The 23045-nt window shown below is 40.0% G+C and overlaps 1 protein-coding gene across 1 annotated transcript; it reads right to left on the minus strand.

The window, feature by feature from the left end:
- Positions 1–441: 441 nt before the first annotated feature.
- Positions 442–23002, minus strand: ST13 (ST13 Hsp70 interacting protein). Its single transcript, XM_074539434.1, has 12 exons — positions 22824–23002; positions 18172–18229; positions 16868–16937; positions 16693–16763; positions 16109–16175; positions 15456–15540; positions 13284–13394; positions 11991–12093; positions 8330–8446; positions 7552–7615; positions 6323–6417; positions 442–2200 (listed from the first exon to the last, which is right to left on the minus strand). The coding sequence occupies exons 1-12, from the start codon at positions 22931–22933 to the stop codon at positions 2072–2074; spliced, it is 1080 nt and encodes a 359-aa protein (XP_074395535.1). The 5' UTR covers positions 22934–23002; the 3' UTR covers positions 442–2071.
- Between the last annotated feature and the right edge of the window lie 43 nt (positions 23003–23045).

A 23045-nucleotide genomic window follows, 5' to 3' on the forward strand; every position in this document is an offset into this window, starting at 1 on the left:
GATGTGTAAGCAAGCAGGCAGGACACAGATATGACCATTTCTATTAGGTAGGAGACTACTTTTGACTACTCATGGGAAGACAGATACAAACAGCCAAGTTGGAATAACAGGAAACTGTAGGGAATAAACCTCTATTCAAGATACTCTAATTTGTGCCCAACACATGCACTACCTGAATGCAGAAGTCAAGATTTAGCCTATATTGAGGGGTAACCTACTTCAAATATCTCTTCTTGGGAATGGGAGATGAAGATTATGACCAAAAGCCATGCACACAGCAACACACAATTGTATTTTGAGTTCATTTGGTCATGAAGATGAGCCCGTAGGCATTTTGTTCAAATTTAAAACACAAGTTATACATACAGTTTGAATAAAGCACTACCACATTTAATTTAAGCAAAATGGTTTTTATCAGAAATTTACACAAACCCAAAAAGCTGTGTTTTTCAAAACCATACTTTATTTTTAAAGGCTAAGAGAAGTATTCAGAACTGTATTTCTTAAGCAAAAAGATTCACATTTCATTGTGCAGGGTCATTAGTAGGAGAAAAAGCATTTGGGGATTTACTTTTTTGCAACTGCTGTAGAGTTCCTACATCAAACCAGATTTGTTTAAAAATGGTAACATCAGTTATGGCTCAAGATACAGAATTACAAAAGAGTAACACAAACCTTGAAATTCAAGGGGTGAACAGGTAACTATGGTCATTTTTTCCACATAAAGATGTTTTAGGCAAGACAAACAGAAGCAAAACTGTCTTTATTGGTAGCCAAATCCATTGAACATCATCAGGACAGACACTGCATCAAAGATACCCGTGCTGATAAATGCACGTGTCAGAAGAATGTTCTGTCTGTTCCAATTGCTTCACCTTTTCCTCTGTATCACAAGCCTCAAAACCATGGAGGTATGAAACCACAACAACACAGTTTTTTTCTTAAACAAGAGGCTACAAGAGAAGATGGAAGACTACAGAATGTGGTGAAGAACAAGTCATCACCTCTACAGAGACAGCAGGACTTTGACCAAGAAATTTTAATCAGTGAGCATGTAAGAACCCAAAAGGACTCAGAACCCAGAGCTGCAATTTTGTTGGGTGCTCTCCCCTACACCAATGTGTAACTCTGCATGTACATGTTCTGGATGGCTTGCATTCAGTGGGATAGAGGTAGTGATGGGAACAAGATTCCTTCCCTAAAGTTTCCAAATAGATGCAACCTGGTAAGCATGGCCCCAAAGAAGGGTGAGTGCAGCCAGCAGAGGGCCTGCCAGCTGAGAAAGGACAAGAGTACAAGCACAGACAGGAAGCTGCTCTCCCATATCCAGACTGATAAATAAAACGTTACCTAAAGGTGCTGGACAAGAACCAAACAAGTAACAAAACATCTATGGCCTCAGCAATATGTACTTCATGCCAGGTTGTGCAAAGGGTAGAATTGTACCTTTGCTGCACAGTTGTGGTGATCAAAATGATATAGTATTTGCAGTACTGCCAGAAGTTCCAGTGTGTAACTAGCTAGCCTGATTATACTGATAATAGCTTCAAAAAGCCTATCACCCATTAAAAAAACAGTTCTATTTGTGGACAATTCCTTTATCCAGTTAATTCTTCAGACTTGTCCCACCTGCAAAGGGGGGATTTTTCTGTCTATTTTTCTGTCCTAAGGGGATTAAGACAGATTTCAGTCGTTTAAGTTCTTTCCCCTTTGCTCAGTGAAAGCAATAAAGAAAAAAGAAAATAGCATGTTTTTATCTTATACTCCTGGAATACTACAATTTGTTATAAGAACGTTAATTCAGAGAAAACTGTCTGTAACACTTACAATGAAAGGTTGCAACTGTTGGACAAGAAGGGATGGTTGAAAACTAGGTCATCTGAATATAATTTGAGTTCTAGAAACCAGTAATTGAATAAAGTCAATACCTGGGGCTAGAGAGCAGTTCTCCTTAGAACACCCCATTTCTCTTCTGAAGAAGATCAGAGGTAAAATGGTTTATTTTATTGCAACACTGGTTAGCCAAATCCAATCCTTGCCATTCAGGTATGATTTTTAAGAACCAGGGATTTTATGGTTTACTGCCAAATTTGGCAGACAATTTACTGATGAGATTCATGACCTTGGGATTGCTCTGGTACTTGGACATATTTGCTGGATTCTGGGCAACATCTTGGAATGCAACCATAACTTCTGGATCCTGCAGGACAAAAGAGAAAAAAAAAGAAAAAAAGGAAGAAAAATTAGGACATTTGTAAAACAACTCTTCAAAAGTGATTATGTAGTTCCACATGAATCTAGCCTTGCTCAGCTTTTACAGGACAAGACTACATTACACTTCTGGCAAGAATTCTCTAAAGACAACCCAATAATACAGTGCATGCTGTTAAACTGTGTCACTAAACACCAGTCATTACTGAACTTGTTACATTAACAGCTCAGTGTAGGAGAAGGGGGATCAGATAAGAGTTCTGTTTTCCCAGAACAGAAGCTATCAAACACAGCCACACCTACCTACTGTAATATTTCTGTTCAGGCATCTTTCAAATGCATTTTGAAGGAGGTAGGAGTTTGATGTGTGTAGCATGCATGACAGGATAACTCTGCTCTGAGCAACAGCTGATTCTCATCCTTTTCTCATTTTTTCATTCTAGCAGCAAAAGCCTGAAACTGTTGGGTTGTGAGCAGACAATGTGGCAATGTTTGGCTTTTAAAATCCATCTAATTCTCAGTCATTTCTCACCTCCACTGAGAATTCACACTTGGAAAAGAACGTTGTTGTCTCTCATCACACTACTCTGTTGCAATTCATAAATACATCCACATATTCAATAAAGTCAGTGCCCAAAAAAATAGCTCCATCTTCTCTATTTAGTATGAGAGGTAAAAAGTATTAATGCTTTTTTCCCATACTTCTAGCATACCTTGGGCCTCCACCAAACTTGAACTGGTTTTACTTGTTTTACCTGTGTATGTTTTGAACATAATGACTCTGTATGTAACAATTTTACATGCCAGCCTGGAAAAATGTTTCCATTATAAGCAGTATCTACAAAAAATTCTAATTTGCTTTAATTTAACAAAAGTGTAAGCAGCTTATTATGTTCAATACAATTCACAGATGTTAGCTGTAATTTCATCTGCTGTCCCTTCTAGGAGATTAAGTGTTTTCACCAAAAGACACACTGCTTCCTAGACTTCCAACCCACTGCTACAGCAGGCACGTCCTTTGGAAATCACCACCACATAACCAGTGTGCTCAGAGCTGTCTGTGCTACAATAACATCATCCTGTATCTATTCTAGCATCAGACTCAGCCCAAAGCTGTTCAACAAGTCTGATCCTAAACTGCATCTGGTAGGTGTGGACTCTACTGCAAGCACCCACACACCTCAGTCATATTTTAAACACGTTGGGAACCAAGAGTCCAGTCTTATGGGAGGATTTACAAATGTGTTGTCTCCTTCACAAAAGATAATCTGCAAAGTATATGGAAAATAGAATGCTGAAGTTCAGAAAAGAGAGTTAGATATTCTCTCCACTTTACAGGATTCCCATGCAAAAAAAAAAAAAGAAGCAGACTTTCACAACCTCAGACTTCTTGAATTGATTTCAAAATAGGTATGATATACGATTGTAAAGACTGTCATGTTGTTAAGTCTGTGGTTTCACTTATATATGAATCTGGAACAAAAAGCAAAGTAATCTTAGTCACTAGTTTGTGTCAAAGCACTCCTAAATGAATGTTAAATATCCAGTTTTATGCTATGTGTTTCACTTTCCTATAAATTCACAGCAAGTAAGTGATTCTGTACTTTTGTGACTCCTGGAAGCTCTCAACCTTAGAGAGTGCTTATAACAGCCAAGGTTTGACAGTGATGAGCAATACTATCAAAATGAAGTGTAAGACTGAGGATATCAGCATTCCTGGAGGGAAAAGTTTAGTGCATAAGATGGAATGGTAGCCATTCTATTAATGGTACTAGGGAGACATTCAGTTTTCTACTGCTCTGGTCTTCAGTTGCAGAAAGAAAAATAATACTTCCAAGAAAGAATATTATTTTTTTCCAACTTAACACATTTTGTTGGAAGTCTGTGTCAAACATATGGCTACAAGTCAAATAAGGAATCCATAGGTTCATCTTGCACATCATTCCTTATAAAAAGAACTTCTACTTGACTCCAAAATGCAAATGTCATGTGTCTAGAGAGAGCAGTTGTATATGCAAGATATGAAGTACTAGACAACTCTCCAGATATACAAAACAGTAAAATAAAACACTAAAATTTCACTCAATTCTTCTGGAGACTAGAAAGCTTAGGGGCAAATGAGCTAAAAAAACATGCATTAGAAGTCACTGCAAAAAGTCACAACTTGCTACCATTGAGAAGCTGTGAAATAAATGCAAGAGAAGTTTTGCTGCTTTGAGGGAAAAAAAAACCTGAAGAAATAAATCTTCATGTAATGGAACAAGAAATCTTCCTCAAGAAAGAACTTTCTATAGTGGTTTGCAGAGATCACAAAATCAGAGAATTGTTAGGGTTGGAAGGGACCTCTGGAGATCATCTAGGCCAACACCCTGCCAGGCAAGGTTTATGCCAATGACAAGCAATAACTCCCCTAAACATGTCCACAGGCAGCCATATCTGCTTCTTTGGTTGCTTCTATGGATGACAAGATGAAGTTAACAGTAAAATCAGTTTAATCTGGCTTGTCTTCAGGCACCCATGGTTGTCAGGTTTACTGAATTGCTACAAGATTCGGGCACATTTCAGTGTTACCTCACCGAGAATAGTCTCCAAAATGATGAAATCACAGCAAGTCTGAAGAGACTGAGGTAGTGGCCTTTACTCTTAAAATACTCCCATTTTGGCACTAACTCCTCACTATGAAAAGCCTCTACAGTTACAAAGCAATTTTGGAGTGACTTGTGTGATTCAGTATGTTCAGGCTGCTTTGTTACCTCAGATAACAGACATAACACCTGCCAGCTTACATTATCCATCAACATATTCCACAGCTGCACTGGGCAGATGCCAGGCAGTAGAAACTACGGTTTTTTCAAACTAGAGCTTACAGGGCCAATTCAGAAAAGACCAGAAAGCAGAGCTGGACATTTTAGGAAAAGATGGCAGTGTAGACATAGATCAAGTTCTAATAAATCATATCTAGATAGCTGTACATGCTAAAGCCTGCCTGCATTATCAGAAGACACTGACAACACACATTTTTTCAAGAGTCCTACCCTATGCTGGGGCATATGTAATCAGCATGCAATGGAGTCTTCTTAAAGGCATGTGACAAGCACTTAATATTTAGCTGCACTTCAACACTGTTTTCAGCAACCTCTCATCACAAACTGCAGCGCTGCAGCAGGAAGTAGCCAGGTAAGGAAGACAGCCACAATCAAGGGCCCTTTCTGCAGGGCTTGCATGCAAGCCAGCACTGCTGACTGTGGCAGCCTAAGTAAAGGTGTGTTTTCCAACATCAGCAACCATTAAGGGAACAAACCCATTAACTTTTGCATGGAAAGTGATGATTTTTTGTGATTCCAGGGCATACTGAATAAGCTTCCTTTGTGATGCCTTTATTTCAATGACCTGAGGACAATATGTAACTCTACTCACAGCAATCCAGAAAAAAGAAACAAGACAGTTTTGTACTTGATCATATTAGAATGCAAATTGAACTACACAGCTCTGACATTTTCTAGCCCACCTGCCCTTAAAATGGTGTTGTCAGACACGTTCCCTTCAATCTGTTGAAATACTTCTCTTGAGAAGAAGTAGTTATGACATTGAGCAATTAATCAAGCCCACCAGGGAAGTAAGCTTTCTGAATGTGATTTCAGAAAATGCCAGATGAAGCACTATTCTAATAATACTTTGTCTCCAGCAAAACCTCAAACATTTAATCTCCTAAGAGAAAGGTAATTCTCATCACAATATTATTATATCATGTAAGAAAAATATTATCAATTTTGTTTGTGCATAATTATCCCCTACAAAGTGTGTGCATCCAAAAAATGAGCAAGTAAATTATAATGTGTGGAAAAGGGCCATTTGAGAGACTTTCTGTATACAACACACAGTTTTGCCTGTCATAGATGGGGGGCAGGGTTTGTGTGCCATCTTTAATTAAGCTTCCATTAGTTTGCAAAGCAGCTAACATTTAACCCAGACAGTCTGGTGTCACATACATGAGGAAAGAATTTTACAACAGAAATGAGCAAGCACCCCATTGCCATCCAAAAGGTCACATCTTCCTTCCTCCCCTTAGGCTCATTTAGAAGGTGTAGCTTTGACTTTAACAAATACTCACCTGCATGGCTGCAAGAACCTCTGGGTCACTGAGGATCTCATTGAGACCTGGCACACCTGCCATTCCTGGCATGCCTGCAGCCCCAGGAAAGCCACCTGAAAATCCAACACAAAAAAATGTTCAACTCAGCCATACTGTAATTATGCTCACTGAGACACAGACCTACTGCCCTTGCCTCATCTCTAAAGCCATGTCTTCCATATGGCTGCAGCTGGCCCACTCAATGGAAAGCAGGGTCTTCACTTTCTCCTTCTGTTAACACCTACATCTTATCTCATCTATGTTTTTAACCCAGTTTAGTAGGATGCTTGTAATGAGTACAGTTCTTTTCCTGGTTAACTAAAATGAGGTCTCAAGCTCAGGAACATAAGGAGATTGAATGTCTGGGGTGAACAATTCAGGACAGATGCAGCTCAGTATTATGTCCCAGGCACATTCCACATTTGGCAGGGACTTTAGGTTTTGAAAAATTGTGCCACCAATGGGAAAAAACTCCAACAAAACCCTAAGAAAAACATGTCCGAAGCAAAATGTTTGAGGTTGTCTTATAGAATCCTTATTCTGCAGCTTCCCCAGCTGTGCTGAGCATGACACTTATCTGGTCTCCATCTGGCTGCTGATCCAGTTGGAGCACACACACAGCCTATCTCAACTCTTGACTACATCTCCATCTTCAAGAGTATCAGTACTTCTGTTCCACCCCAGTTCATTGTATAACATGGAAATCCTGATTTTTGTGAAGTTGCCAAGGATAACTTTTCTATAAGGTAATCTGCACTACATTCTTTAAAAAACTATTCTGTTAACAACAGCTTGCAACCAGCACAAGATTTTTCTCATCTTCAATCCAAATTTTCAACTTTAAAACTATTGCTCTTAAATGGATTCAAGGCATCTTGAGTAACTTAGAAAGCATTTTAATACTCATTTGTAAACACATTATCAAGCAAATTCTGCTTCTTTTGTTTTCCCAGACCTAAATCCTTTCATTCTGTTTTTCAATTATCGATTTCTGTCTTCCCTCTACTTGCTACACAGCACCCACCCTCTTCAAGAGAAAGAATCCCTCTTACCACTAGTGCTCCAAGAGTTATTTGTATATGAGTTCTAAACTTCCTAAGATTTTTCTGTCTTGAGAACAAATGCTATAAAACCTGCAGTTATAATGCACCATATGGAAACAACAGCCACCTCTACACCTCAAGTATTTGTGCTTAAAAATAAAATACCTGGGAAGCCACCTGGGAAGCCACCAAACTGAGCTCCTCCTGCCTGTCGTCTTGCTTCTTCCTCCTGCAGATGAAAGCACATCATTCCACACAAAACAATGGAAGTGCAGCCTGTTTTCTACTGCTCAACTGGGTTGAGGAGAAAAAAAAACAGCCGAGACTGTTTCAGGCAGATCTGCCATCACAAGAAACAAAGCACCCTACTATCTTCAAAGCCACTGACAAGAAATTGTTCTGTTCTTAATTTTATACATGATTGCAGGTTAGTTATGCAGGGTATGCTTCTACTGAATACAAATACTTAATACTGTATTATGATTTGTTTTAGCTCCCCAACTGTATTTTTAGAACTCCCACCCCTCACATATTAAAATACATCATTAAAGCACAAAAAAAAAAAAAAAAAAAAGGCAAGCAAGCTGTGCCAGGAATTGAGGAAGAGAAGTAAAGTATTATTATTCTGAATTTAAAACCTCCCACTTTGGGACACATAAGTATATTAAGTGAAACCTATTCTGGAACAGTCACACAATAACTGACTTCTTGAAATACAGGATTAGTAGAGCTTCCAGAGACTGTTTTTGTCACAAGCAATAAAACCAGATGAATTCAAATGCCTTCTTCTCCAAACTTCATTATTGGTTAAGTAACCAAGACAGAAAACAACTCTCTAAAATTTAAAACTTACATTTAAAGTATTTTTTTTCCTCTGTAATTAATTTTAACCAAAATTAACACTCTCCAAATTATTAAGAAATATTAAAGCCTGAATATTCACCCTTTGTGCTTTCTCATGCTCCTCCCGTGCCTTCTTCACTCTTTCCAATCTTTCCTTGATTTCCTTTTCTTCACGCTTCCGCTCATACTTCCGTCGATGCTCTGCAATTTTCTGAGCCTGTCAATTGAATACCAGGAGTTCCTATGCATTTCTAGCATCTCACACCATGGATTTCAGTACAAAACACATGGAAGTACAACCAACCCAGACTACCAGTTGTTAAAACTAAGATCTGATTTTGCATCCCAAAAGCCTCTTTATTTTAGGAGCCATTTGCTGTTTCCTTCCCACAGGAGTCAGTCATTCGTGTCTACTCAACCCTGACTGGATTCACCAGAACATGCACTCTGAACTTTTTTTTGGTAGCAGTTTTGGGACTTGCATCATTGTTAGAACTTGAACATCCCATGTTCCTTTATGCTTTTATGCTGAAATATTCATTTCTCTGGGGCTAAAACCAGCAACTGTCCTGGGAAAAGGCACAATAGGAAGTGTAATTCCCACTGCACACACACACACTCTAGATAGTGTTATCACTGCTTCAGATGCCTCTACAGCCTGTACAGACCAACACAAACAGACCAAATAATTCCTCAACCAACCCAAGAAAGGGCTGGTGGGGAGGAAGTTTGCTTCCTTTTATTAACTTTTTCCCCAAATGTATTAAATCCATAGACCAAGTGAAAGAAGAATTCACAATGCTTCCCAAGGCTCCTCACTCAGGGCTTTTAATATCAACAGAATTAATGGCAGCACTGGTTTCCCAAAACAGAAGGTATCCTTATAAATGACTGCAAAAATGTTTCATGATTTCAGAAATAGTGAATGATGGTTACTCTGTAACATTCCTGTAACTGAAAAATGCACAGCAAATCTGTTTGCAAGAACAAAGATACTACTTAGACAATGGATACTTGTATTCTTTTAGAGAAATACTCTTATTCTGTAAAGGAAAAAATTGCTTTTTAAATAGAAGAGATTTGATACAACTTATTTTAGTTAGGAGATACTCCTTCCATACCACATTATTCCTGAAGTGCATCTGCCAGAGAAAGCACACTGAAGGCAGTGTCACCATGATATTTTCTGAAAAATCCTCTTTGCCCAGGATTTTCTCCTGGGAAGCTGAGAAGCGTCAGAGAGGAATGAAAACAATAATTATCTGATTGCTGCTCCTGTGTGTGCTGCTTTGGAATGTGGTCTGGACATTGTTTACCAAGAGGTGAATATTTGATTGGATCCATGTGAATTGTTTTTTCTTAATGGCCAATAACATCCAGCTGTGTCAGACTGAGTCAGTCACAAGCTTTCATTATCATTCTTGCTGAGCCATCTGATGTATCCTTTCTTTTAGTATAGTTTTAGTATATCATTCATATCATATCATATCATAAAATAATAAATCAGCCTTCTGAGAACATGGAATCAAATTCTCATCTCTCACCTCATCCTGGGAACCCTCAGAAACACCACAGAAGCAGCAGGAATGACAGGGAGTGAATGCAGTACCTGCTATCAGATCCTGACATCACTGACATTTAATGGCTCATTAAGAGAAAGGTAAATGTTGTTTTCCTTTTACTGAAGCATAAACAGTTTCCAAATTTTAGATTTTTGTTATTTTTAAGTATTTCTCAAAATGAATGAAATGTTTTTAGAATTTGACTTTGGCTTTTAGCTGAAAGTACTACAAAGTAAAAAATTCTAGGGAAGCTTGAAGTGAATAAATCAGATGAACACATCATTTTGAAAATCGCTCATGGGAAGAGCCTATGTTTCTCTGAGAGCTACATACACAAATTCCCATGCAGTTAGCAACCACACATCAATGTACCACATGTACTCACTCTGCTCTGTGCTCAGGCAGATTAACTGGCAAAGAAAAGGCTCCCCCTCAGCCAAGCATTAAGTATTACTTCTTATGAAAACCAGCTGAGACCTAAGACCTAATTAAATTAACCACAGATCAATAGTCTCCAGAACAGAAGACTAATAGGTTGTAAAATGGTTTCCATTGTCATTTTGCTGGAGACAGCAAAGACATGGTAGAAAAGCTGAAGTTGTTAGACACAGGAATGTTTATGCATGTGGGGTTTAAGCTTGGCTGGCTGCCAGATGCTCACTAAGCCACTCTCTCACTCCCCCCTCCTCAACAGGACAGGAAGAGAAAAATAAGATGGACAAGCTCTTGGCTTGAGATGAAGACAAGATCACTCTCCCACTACCATCTTGGGCAAAACAGACCCAACCTGGGGAGGATTCATTTAATTTATTGTCCATTAAAAATGGAGCAGGATGATGGGAAACAAGGACAGAACTAAAGCAACCTTCTTCCCAAAGCTCAGCTTTACTGCTTCATTCCCCTCTCTTCCACCCTGAAGAGCACAGAGGGATGGAGGCCACCATCAGCTCATAACACTGTATTTTTGGCCACTCCTCCCTTTTCATACCTTTTTCCTGCCCCACAGCACACAGCTCTTCACAAACTGCTCCAGTGTACCCACAGGGTACATTGCCTTAACAACAGACTGATCCACCATGGGATCTGCAGCTCCTGCCACAAAACCAGCTCTGTGTAGGCTTCCATCCACAGGCTGCAGCTTCTGCCAGGAGCCTGCTCCAGGGGGCTCTCCATGAGCTGCAGCTTTCCTCAAGGCAGATCCATTTCCTCTCTCATGGGATCCTCCATGGGCTGCAGGGCAGATCTGCCCCATGTGGATCTCCTTGGCTCAAGGACAACCTGCTCAACCTTCCCCACTGGCTGCAAGGGAAATCTCTGCTCCCATGCCTAGCACACTTCCTCCCACTTCCTTCTTCACTGATCTTGGTGTCTCTAGAGGGGCTGCTTCTCTCATGGTTTTCTTCTTTACTGCCCTCCCTCTCACAGCTGTTACACTGTATTTTTAACCCTTTCTTAAAAATATTTTCACAGAAGCACCACTGGCATCACTGACTCGCTGGGCTTTGGCTCCAGCTGGAATTGGCTCCAGGTCTCTCCTTACCAGAGGCCAGCCCTGCAGGCTCCACCTTCCCCCAAACTCCCTCTGTAAATCCAATACCACGCAACAGCTGCCATCTGTGGTGTGTCAATCACTTCAAAGCAACAGGAAAAACGTGAAAAAGAAAGCTGCTATCAATAGTGTTACACAAGTTTCTCCTCAGAAGATTGCTGGGGTCAGCCAGGGGAGAACAGCTGAAAACCAGTTGTGCAGAGCTGAGGCTGCCCTCATGGGGCTGGCTAATGAAAGTACAAACCACAGCAAAATGCTTCTTTTGGAAAACGTGCTTAAGGTCAAAGCTTTGATCAACTCAGAAATATCTTGGGGAAAAAATCAATTATCAGCTATCTCTGCTTTTCAGAAGGTTTTTAGTCTAGATTCTAAAATACCTGGCAAACGTCAACTGCTTCAGATTCTTCTTTTAAAAAATGAAAAATGAACATATTTCATATTTCTGTTATGTGCCCAGCCCCAAACATTCAATTTCTCTACACACAGCCATAAACAGCTATTACTAAATACAGAAGTACTTATAAACTCAGCCTGAACTGCTGGAACACATACAAACACATTTTTCCACACAATGCCTGTTGAAGAACATGAAGGCAGCTGTTTCACTCAGACAAATGCAGGAAAGACCTCCAACATTCCTCCCCACTTACCCTTGGCTGAACCTCCTTCAGCATGGCACTTGCATCCTCATCATAATCCAGTTTACAAGCTAATGCAAGATCATGAGCAGCCTCCTCCCAGTGACCAAGAAGTCTAGAATTCAGAAGACACCAAGAGTCAGAAGGGAAAACTGAACACTTGCAGCTCTTCAAAGCATTTGACCATGCACCAGTCAGAAATTTTACCTAGAGCTACAAGAAGTTTAAGAACCATGGTGATTCCTCTAAGCTGCACACTACAATACTGTTAGAGGACACCTGTTTGCTTCATATCCTTATGGTAACTTCTGTTTGAAGAAACAATAAGTAAAAAACTCTCCATGAGATCATGTCACTGTCTGCTATAAAGAATGATCTTAGAAGGGTACCCTAGATAAACACATGAAGCACTACTACCACCAGGCTTAAGTGGACCCCCTTACTCAGCACTCAAACCTCAAGACTGGATGCACCACACCTTAATTAAGGCAGTCATGTAAGCCTCTGTGCACACTTCTTTACTATTAATTTATACATACTCTTGACAATTAACATTTAAGCAAATGGTGGTATTGCTAAATGATGAAATCACTTCTGCTCACAGACAAAGGTATTAATTCAAAAACTGCAGACATTAAAAAAACTGCTCTCTAAACACTGTCTAAGATGTTTTTTACAAGTTATATTAACATCTACTTCTTCCACTTTTATATAAGCCATAAGAATTGTCACCTTTTTTCTTGATTTATTGCTGTTTAAAAACAAAAAGTTTCACTGTAGTTGGTGGGATGCCTAACACCATTTAAAATAATTATATTCTTTGCAACAAATGGTTCCCTAATAACCAGGCACTTCTATTTACTATGTAAAAGAGCTCCAGGGTCTAAGGGAAAAGGACAGCAGAGAAATGTTCAAGAATTGTAGGTCAGTACAAAAACTCCAACAAACTAAGTCAAAACAAAAAAACCCCAAACAAATAAAACAAACAGTCCTAGATCTCACTATCTTTACCAAATAATTACAAAATACTATTCAGAAAAGCAGTAAGCCATTGGAAGATGAGAGAGGAAGGGTGAGTGGAGGGGAAACAGCACCAGGAGAACTACTCACAAATTGCCATCAATAGATCACCATCCTTTCTATTCTCTAAGCCACACACTCAGCACAATGGTTTCTTGGCTCACAGCTAACCAACAGGTCTCAGGTACAAGACAAACAGTTCAGAGGCACAGAGAAGGAGAGAATGTGTGAACACAACTATTCCCCCAAGTAAAGATAATATCAAGTACAGGTGCAGCTCATTACCTATGTGCTTTCCCCCTCCATTTATAGGTCTGTGCCGAGTCAGGATTAATCTTGATGGCTCTGTCACAATCTCTAATGGCAGCATTTGGCTTCTGTAGTTTCACAAAAACACTGTGGGAACAAGAACATTTATCATACATATTGAAATACCAAGTTACTAACTTAAGCTGGAAATAATTTTGGATGACTAACAGGCAAGCTAGTGAGATAATGCATTTGAAGAGCTGAGTTCAAAAAGATTTCATAGTAACATAGATAACAAAGTCACTAAAATTTAGTCTCACCCTCCCAGCACTGCAGGTGAGTCATGAGCAAGAACTGAAAGCATTCATTGTTCAGACTCAAGCCTTGCCAGCAAGAACCTCAGTGCAGATGAGAGGACACAAATGCAAAGGACAGTCCCATGGTGGCTGGGGTCTGTGGCCAATGGCAACTAGCAATTGGAACAAAACCAGAACAACATTCTGCATACCACATTGCACAGTCCTTAACACAGTAACACAGAGAAAGCATGAGGAGTTACACAGGCTACAAGGATCAAGAGCTAGAGTCATGAGCAAAAGGAGGTAGGACATGAGTCACCAAAATCAAAAGCAGCAAAACAAACACAAACTCAGCAAGAAGCCCCAATCCCTTATCAGTTAAATGTAAAAATTGAAAATTTTACACCACACAAGCATCTCAGACTAACTAGTAGACTGGTACTTTAGGAGGTTCAAGTAATTAAAATTAAAAATCTCTTAAGGAAACACTAAAAAACATTCCTGAATTGACAAAAGTCTTCAATATTCAACATATTCCATGCCAGAACTTCTACATCTACATCTAATTCTACATCTTCCTTTTACATGCATTTAAAAACAGTTTGTCAACAACTCCAGTAAGTAACAGCAGCAGTGTATTAAGGTACACAAGTAGTGTTGCATGCAAAAACTTTTATATGGAAAGGGAAAAAAAAGCAAGGCAAGTACCAGTCAAGATATATTACAATGGAGCAGTATTTTGTATTACAAAGAACACTAATTAATCTTAAGAAAGTTTATGTTCTCTTTGAACAAAATTGCTATGGGAAAGATCCACTAAATTATCATATCATCCATGGTTAGTGGTCCTTTGTGTAAGAACAGAAAAAAAAATCTCCTTCTGCCATCCATACTTGTCAAGCCTTCCTGAAGAATCAGGAAGATAAAGATGTTTGTTCATTATGAATTTTGAAAGTTCCCAAAGCCTCATCTGGAGTCTGGCAGAGGTAAGCACCAGTAAGGGGGGGTGAAGAATGGGCTGAGATACAGATGTTCAAACATATGACTGTTGACCAGAACCTGTTCTACTAACAAATTCATTTAGTAGGTACAACAGGGAGAGAATTCACAGGATTCTTAACTAAGTTTGCATCTAAACAGTGTCATTTCAATCATCATCTTAATCCTACAACACACTTCAGATTTTAGAAGTGTTTGTAACCCAGCATTAACTTACCTCAACATAGCAAAAGCACTATTGTTGAGGAATACCTTCAGTGCAGGAACACTCCACATGCAGCTGCAGTGTCAGCTGAAGACTGGACTCCAGGTGGTGAGAGCCCCAGGCAAGAACTGGTGTCAACCTTTGCACAGGGACCTGTGGCCCAGCCAGGAGACTGCACACTCAGACACAGCAGGAGCCCATGACCTCAGCCCTTCACAAGCACAGACTGGGAAGGTATGGAACCCCTCCTCAGAGGCACCAGCTCGAGCTGTTAATTTGTTATTGCACCATGACTAAATTATTTTAAGAATCCAGATGTCTGAGAGTCAGCTGGGAAACCCAGGGTCAAGACAGTGAGGAAACCTGATGTGACTGTGAGTGTGGGGCATGTAGCTGCAAAGGTGCTTCAGTTCCAGCTCAGGCAGTGCCAGCATGACTGCCAGGGTGCCTTCTGCAAAGTGTCCTTAATGTTACCACAATGCATTTTGGAACACCATTCTGTTATTTACTCTCTTAGCAAGATTCTTTATAGGGCTGCTTCAGCAAATTTGGTGAATCAAACAGAAGAGAAACTGCATGAAATGAACACTTTTCTTTCCCTCCTGTGGTTGAAGTTTACACAGATCCTCAAGTTGCCTCATACTTAGGCTCTTTAAGGAGAGTAACAGAACAGGCAGAGACATAAATCACCAGGTTATGACTCACCTTGCCCTCTTGGCATACAAGATGGCCAAACAAGGATTCAGCTTGATAGCCTCTGTGAATAAGTCAACAGCCTTCTGAAGGTCCCCTAAATACAAGTACCAGTGAAGTTTCAAAGATTATGTAATGAAATAACACCTGAATTCCCAAACCTGCCTTACACAGTGTTATGTGCCTAAACACTTCTTAGATAGAAGATCAGCAACAAAGAAAAATCACTTTCTCCATCTTGCTATGTTACAGAAGTACGAACTCCTAAATTAATGCTTGAGAAGAGATATTTTCCCAGTTAAATTTGTATATTTAACTTTGAATGCAATCAAACAGAATGTCACATCTTTACACCTTTTCACTGCATTAAGACAAACCACTAGAGACACTAAACATAATATGGAGGGAATTACTATCATGATCAATTTGTAATTAAGATGCTGTAGTACCTCCTTCCCCCTTCCACCTTTCCCAGACTATGGCTACATTGGAAAAACAGTACTTGAAGAAGCTTTCAAGTTCTAGGTAATTTTGGGTATCCAACAAGAAGTATATTTCCTCTTCCTCAAAAGCATTCATAATGACCCAAGATATTCACCTTCTTTTTTGTAAGAGGAAAACCAAATCAAGTGTCCCTGAATAAATACTAAAAAGCAATTTATCACCTTCACCAAGAGCATTTATTGCTTCCATCTTCTTTTCATTAGCTTGATCCGCCATCTCTTCAGTTACCTAACAAAATAAAATGAAAAACATACACACAAACCCCAAAAGCTGCAGAGTCCAGGCCAAAATTACCACACTAAGACCTTGCCAATGGAGAAAGTGCTTCAGCTGTCCAATTCCAGAACCTTCATTTTAATTTGCATTGAAATCATAGGTCAAAAAACCCCACAAAACCTTTGTTTTCAGCTAGAAGACATTAGTCAACATTATTTTTAGCTATAAAAGACTTGAAAGCTAAGTTGAATAATGGTAGAATTCTACATATCTAGTTTGCATGGGTGTTTTGATAAACTTCTTTAGCATTTTCTGACCTGATCATCCACATGGAACTTTTTGATTGACTCTAACCTTGAAAAGGAAAAGAATGTGATTTTAAGCCAGTTAGTTTTCTGTTTAGAAGAAAATGAGGCAAAACAACAGCTGGTTCCACAGATAATAAAGTATTCATCCTCCCTCAGCTGCTATCCTTGATTACACTCAAAGCCTCCTATCTTTCCTACTGCTACACTGAAAATTTGCTTACCTCCACATTTTCATCTCCCATTTCTTGAGGGTCATCGTTGTCCGGTTCAATCACTCCCTCATTATCAATTTCTGGGGGAAGAACAAAAAGCAAGACTAAGCTCCATCTACAGAGACAGGATTTTCAGAATCATTTTCAAACTGGCAAAATGCAATCATGTCACGATTTTTCCCACCTAAGTCGCTCTCTTCACTTTCTGGTTCAGGTGTTTTAACGGGCTCCTCTGGGTGTTCCCCTGCTTTGCCCTGAGAGAGACACAGATTTATAAGCACACATTATTTCTGACCAATGCTCTATTTCCACTCTCTCTCATCAATAACAATGTCTTCAAAAAATCAGATTGTGGTACAGCTGAACTATTTTATTTTTAAGATACGAATCTCCTTTTCCCTTCTCTCAGATTAAGCTTATCATGTATGCAAACATTTCAGAGCCCAGATCTGGATTCATGAGCTTCTATTATTGGTAAAGCTGGTCCTTCATATTTTTTAATTCAATAAGCAAAACCAAATAATCCAAATAACATCCAATTCAAATCCAGTTTTGCAGTGATTACTAACCAACCCTTCCAATCTCCCTGCCTTCCCTCACACATTCTCTGGATCATAAATTCTCTCAATTTAATACCATTAAGCTAATGTCCTTTAGAAGGGAACAATAAGCTGATGACACTGATTTAAATATTGTTCTCATTTGCCAAGGTCTGAGATGATTGCCATAGAATATGGCACTATTTTACACATAATACTTTTTCAAAAATTTCAAATGTTTTATCAACTTCTAACTAAATTTCATCTGAACTCCATAACTTAGCATAACCTGTTTATTATCACAGATCCAAGCTGCTTGTCTTTATACTTCTCTTGTCACAGACTATATTCAGTACATACACCCAATCCCTTCATATTGCTCTGACCAGTTATTCCAGCATCCAATGTCTCATTAAAAAAATTAAAAAACATCTTTTTTCCAAAAGTATTTCAAACTTGAAAAGAATTCTGATATAAATATCTACAAGGCAAATTTATTTTCTTCCTTAAAATGAATCAACAAAAGCCAACATCTTCCACAATACTGCCTTAAAAATTTGATAGTTCTACTGATCCCTTCATTACTTATCATGCTCGTTAATACTTCTTCTCATGAAAAGATCATAATATAATCCACTAATGACTAGAGAAATGGTTTCAAAACACACAAGAGAAAACAAACAAAAAAAGAAATCAAGATTCTGTATAGCATTTGCATTACAGCGAACATCAGGCATTCAGGATTAGGGAAATGGAGCATGATAACACTTGAAATTAAGTAGGAAGCCATCTGTAACAAGTCACCTAAAACTCACAATGGGCAGGCTTCAGACTGAACTCTCACATTCACCCCCCCTGTCTGACTGAAAACTGACAGCAAATTTTGCCCTTCTGCTTCTCAGTAATTTTGCCAGCATCATTTTTCAGTGATCAATTCTTCATATCTCACCTTACTTGCCTCCTCCGTGGAGGCGTTGGCTGGAGCAGGTGGAATTGTGCCTCCCATACTTTTCAGCAAAACACAGGAAAGACAAAAGAAAACAGCAAGATTATCAAAACAGTGCAATGTATTTTATTGATTCAAATCCTGATAAGGTCAGCTTTTTGTTGTAACACAAAACATGGTGATTCATTTCACTGTCAAAGCAGTAAATAGAGTACACATCCCCCACACTTTTCTCAATGTAGTGCAATGCACACTGTTGTACAACTCCTTTGAGACTTGCACTCACTTGCATCACCCTTCACCCACCCACCCTTTCTCACAAGGAAAAGCTGCCTCTTGGCTCAAATGGATTTTCTCCTTTAAGTGTAGTAACTTATGTTTGATTCAAAACTAGATATTATGATTATAGATATTATTAAAATTAAGATTTTTTTTAAACAGAGGTCAAACAATTAAAGAGAACAACCTAAAATGCCTATGCAATTTAAAAAACCCTGCTGCCTAGAAAAAAAATAATTTCTTTTACACATTGCAATATTCCTGCCTCTCCTTCACCACAGTCAAGGAGCAATCTTGGTGGAGACAGAATTCTGTCAATATAGAATAAACTTCCACATGCTATTGACTTTGATTAGCAGCCAGGAATAAGCAGGTGCTGGATTCTCCAGCTCTTAGATGGAACATCCAATCATACCTATGACAGCACACCACAAGGAATAGCATTCCAAGCCATCCCCTGGCCCACATTTCCACCTTCAGATGGTTTTCAATAAAAATGTTGCCATGAACTCCACAACCAACTCCTTGGAGCCCCACAGAGGTGGTTAGATGGGAGAGAAGGGAGAGGAGGAGGTGACCAAACAGGGCTGGGCAGGAGGAACTGGAAGGATGTAGGACTATGTGCTTTCAGGAATTAGTGCAACACAAAACTGAATCGCAAGAATGAGAAGTTAGAACTTCTTAAGTCAAGCTACTGCAGTTCATTCTCCCCTCTTTCCTCCCTCCTCTCAGCAGCACCTCAGTCAGGCCTCAAACTGGCTGAAAACAAACCTGAATGAGGCACAATAGGACAGGGATAAGGATGCGCTGGGGGAGAAAGAATAAAAGGAGCTGGAGAAGGAGTTGACAGGATTGACCAGTGCTGGCACAAGGCCCTGCAGCGAAAGGAACGCAAACAGCATAGAACTGCTTCTCATTTACAAGGAAAAACTGTCCAAAAGCCCCAAAACCAACCATCCAACCAACAAAACCCCAACAAGTGACTAACACCAGCACGTTCTGAAGCTATTGCAACAATCTCTGTGTCCCTGGGATGTTGACATTACCTAATCAAAGTTACACTGCAAGGACTAAACAACTGCAGTCTGAGAAATCATTATCCAGCCAGGCAGAAAAAACAGAACACAGGCTAACTAAATTCCTAAGTTCCTCCTAAATTTCTGCCCATGTAGGCTGACAATAGAACACATAACTCTATTAGTGTCTAGAAACCAAGGAGAGGACTACAGGGACCATCCAGTGAAGCCTTGGAACTTTTCTTCTGCATAAAGAAAACTACTAATTACAAAGCATTTTAACAGAGTTAATAGCTAACATCCACGGTATTAGCTGGTTGTAAGGCTGAAACCTTAAATCACCTCAAGACTGAAACAACTGAGTCAGTCTCCTCTGCTCTCTTCATATCCCTCCAAAAATACCCAAGTTTAGTTCAGTTTGAGAAATGTTTACTAATATACATGCATGTTTTATAATATGCTATTTCATGAACTGCCAAGGCTAAACAGTTTCACTCAGAGTACATGAAATTATTCTTGCTATCCTGGTGATCTCTATTTAAACTACAGTTATAATGCCAGAATAATTCAAAAGCAAGTTACTCTAAAATCTCTTAACCCAGTATTTGATAACAATGCTTGAATGCACAGCAGGATATATGCAAAGTTTGGAATGTATTGAACCTCAGCAGTGCATGGAAACACAAGACACTTGTAGGGAAAGGCAGGTACTGAGCTGTAGAAAAAGCACAGACACACACCAGGCACACAAAGAGTTCAGTGTGTGATGCCAGCAACAACTGGGACTTGTCAGGACTCCACTGCAACAGTGACTGCACATTTCCACTCATCAGGGCCATGCAAAGTGTCACATTTATGACTTGCTGGAAGAACTGCAAATGTGATTTCTGCAACCACTTTTATTATTGACAGCAAAATTATCTTCAGAGAGAAATTGGACTGCCGTGAATTCAAAAGGGTAAAAACCTATTTGAACAAAATAACAAAAAAAAGGCAAAAAGCCTTATTCATCAATTAGGGATTCTGTGGCTTATTTTTAAAGATTGCTATTGTTCCTTTGTTCAGTTGCAGGGTTTTGAAATGTGTTTCCTTTAATGACTCATTTTGTAATAACTCAAGTAAAACATTTGTATTTTTATGCAATTATGAAAAATGAGCTTGATAAAAGGAACGTCAAAACACCTTCCAAACACACTCACACACTACCCTATGCTTTCTCTACAAAGAGGATCAATACAGAAGTTAAATACAACAGCTAGGCAGAATAAGGGTTAGAAAACAACAAGTGAATGAAAACAGGTAAGACTAAAGGTTACTGATGCAAAATTAACAGCTAATAAGAAATAAAGCATCCCATCCTGGCTTCATGAGTAGTTAGCAAAATTTAAATTAGAATCACTAGGTTTAAGGAAAAAATGAATCAAAGCAATTAGCAGAACTTTAGTCAAAAAATTTAATGATGGATCTTAGTATAATATAGTCATTATTCTAATCACTCTTAACACTACTTAAGTAAATAAACTTATGTCTTTCAGGTTAAGGCAGGTAAGCCAGACAGAGATATAAGAATTATCAGTTTATTCCCACCTGAAGGCAGGCCATGCTGTATGAAGCAGTTTCCAAAGAATGATCAGGCCCTATAATGCACTTAACAGTTGTACTGCACACAAGGCTAATATGTAAAGGCAGAGGGAACCCCGCCAGAATTCCAGACAGTTTTGTATGGTAATTAATCTGGGTACCATTACCACCATCCAAGTGTAATACTTAGGCAAGTATCTAACTTAAATATATTAAGAAAACCAGAAAGCTGGAGAGAGTTGTTGGAGGTTCTGCTCTGAAGTATTTTTAAACTTTTGAGATAAAGACATCTGTGAAGATTTTAGATGTAAAAAACATTCCATTGCTCTAAATGTAATTACTGTATTTATAAGACAAGCACCAAATACAAATTCTAACAATTAATCTGGAAATTAAAGCCCTTCTCATTAACATGGAGAAAATCAGATGGTCATCTTTCCATTCCCTAACACTTTCTTAGGTAAAAAAGAAGTCAGTGTTCTTCCTCTTTCCTCTCCCTCTTCAAGCAGCCTGTCCACACCTTCAGATTTATCCAACAGAAGCACTGGAAGAAGCCTAGGGTAAGGCACTGAAGTATTTTATGCAATAGCAAAAGGAATAAAAGACCTGCAGTAGGATGAGACAGACATCCATCTCCTTCCTAGGCAGAGGTATATCTACTGTCAGTGTTGCAAAGCCAAGTTCAGTCAAATACCAATGGTTTTACAACCACAGTATTATTCAGATGCAGAAAAAATTTAAATATCATCGAAAAACCCCACAAATAAACACTTTATTGTAGCCATTTTCATTATAGCACGCATTGTGAAATGCCAGTGTTTATTTATCTCTATGTATGTACATATATATACATCTATACACACAAAATCCTGCTGTTTAAGATTAACACGAATTTTCTAAAACCAAACCCAGCTTGTCACTGGATAAAAATCTTTAAAATTCTCTTTGCTTAACATGTGCACCTGAAAGTACATCCCCCACTTCCCAAGAGTTGTTTAGCACAGCAGCCACGAAAGCCAAGCAGAGGCACCGTAGCTGCACACAGGAGTTCTGTGGGCTCTCTGCCAGCAGCAGAGAATCCCAACCCTTCCAGCCTCGCGCTTCAGGGCGCTCAGGGTGGAACCCAAAGGGAATTTTTATTTGGGAAGCATCTGTTCAGGCAGGCCGCGCTCACACAGGATACGTGCAGCGCTAACAGCAGGCACCTGAACGGTTCACAGGGAGCGGAGAATTCGACTGCTTTTGAGACACTAAACTTCAAAGAGCAAACCACGTTTCGGACAGCAACTGTAGCTGCCAGGTAATTTGTGCTTTTGGGTACCAGGATGTAAACCAACGTCACTCAGCTCCCCACAAACTCGGCTCCTTTTTAAGACAGGCTAGCCAACTCTGCTGCGTAATGCGAGAATTAGCTCAGTAAGTATCACTCTGGGGCTTTCCAGCCTGGAAAGCTCAGCCACTGAGATGGCCGGGGGGCAGGCTTTTTGCAATGGGAATAGCCAGAGTTAACGAAACAAAACAAAAAATGAACAAGTCTTTTTAAGGCGCCAGGAGTAATCCCAGCGGGAAGGGGAGGAGAGGGCGGGAAGGCCGCAGGCGGACGGAACGGGAGCGGACCCGTGAGGGGAACGCTGCGCGCCCCCGGCCCGGCCACGCGGCGCGCCCGCGCGCCGGCACGCGCTCGGGAGACACGCCCCCCTCCCCTCACCGCGTCCCGCGCCACAACACCCCTCCCCCCTCGCCCCTCACGGCCGCCTCCTTCCGCGGCCCGGGACCGACCTCTCCACCCATTCGCGGAGGAAAGCGAGCTCCGGGGTGTGCAGCACGCCGGGGTTCTGCTTGCACAGCTGGACGAAGGCCCGCAGCTCACTCAGCTTACGCGAGTCCATGGCGGCACGGCAGCGGCCCAGACGCGCTCGTTCCCCCGCCCACCCGCCGCGGAACCTTCCAGCCCGCCCCGCCCGCCAGGAGCCACGCCCACAACCGATCTGGCCCCGCCCA

The sequence above is a fragment of the Zonotrichia albicollis genome, chromosome 4 (genome assembly GCF_047830755.1).
Source record: "Zonotrichia albicollis isolate bZonAlb1 chromosome 4, bZonAlb1.hap1, whole genome shotgun sequence".
NCBI lineage: Eukaryota > Metazoa > Chordata > Aves > Passeriformes > Passerellidae > Zonotrichia > Zonotrichia albicollis.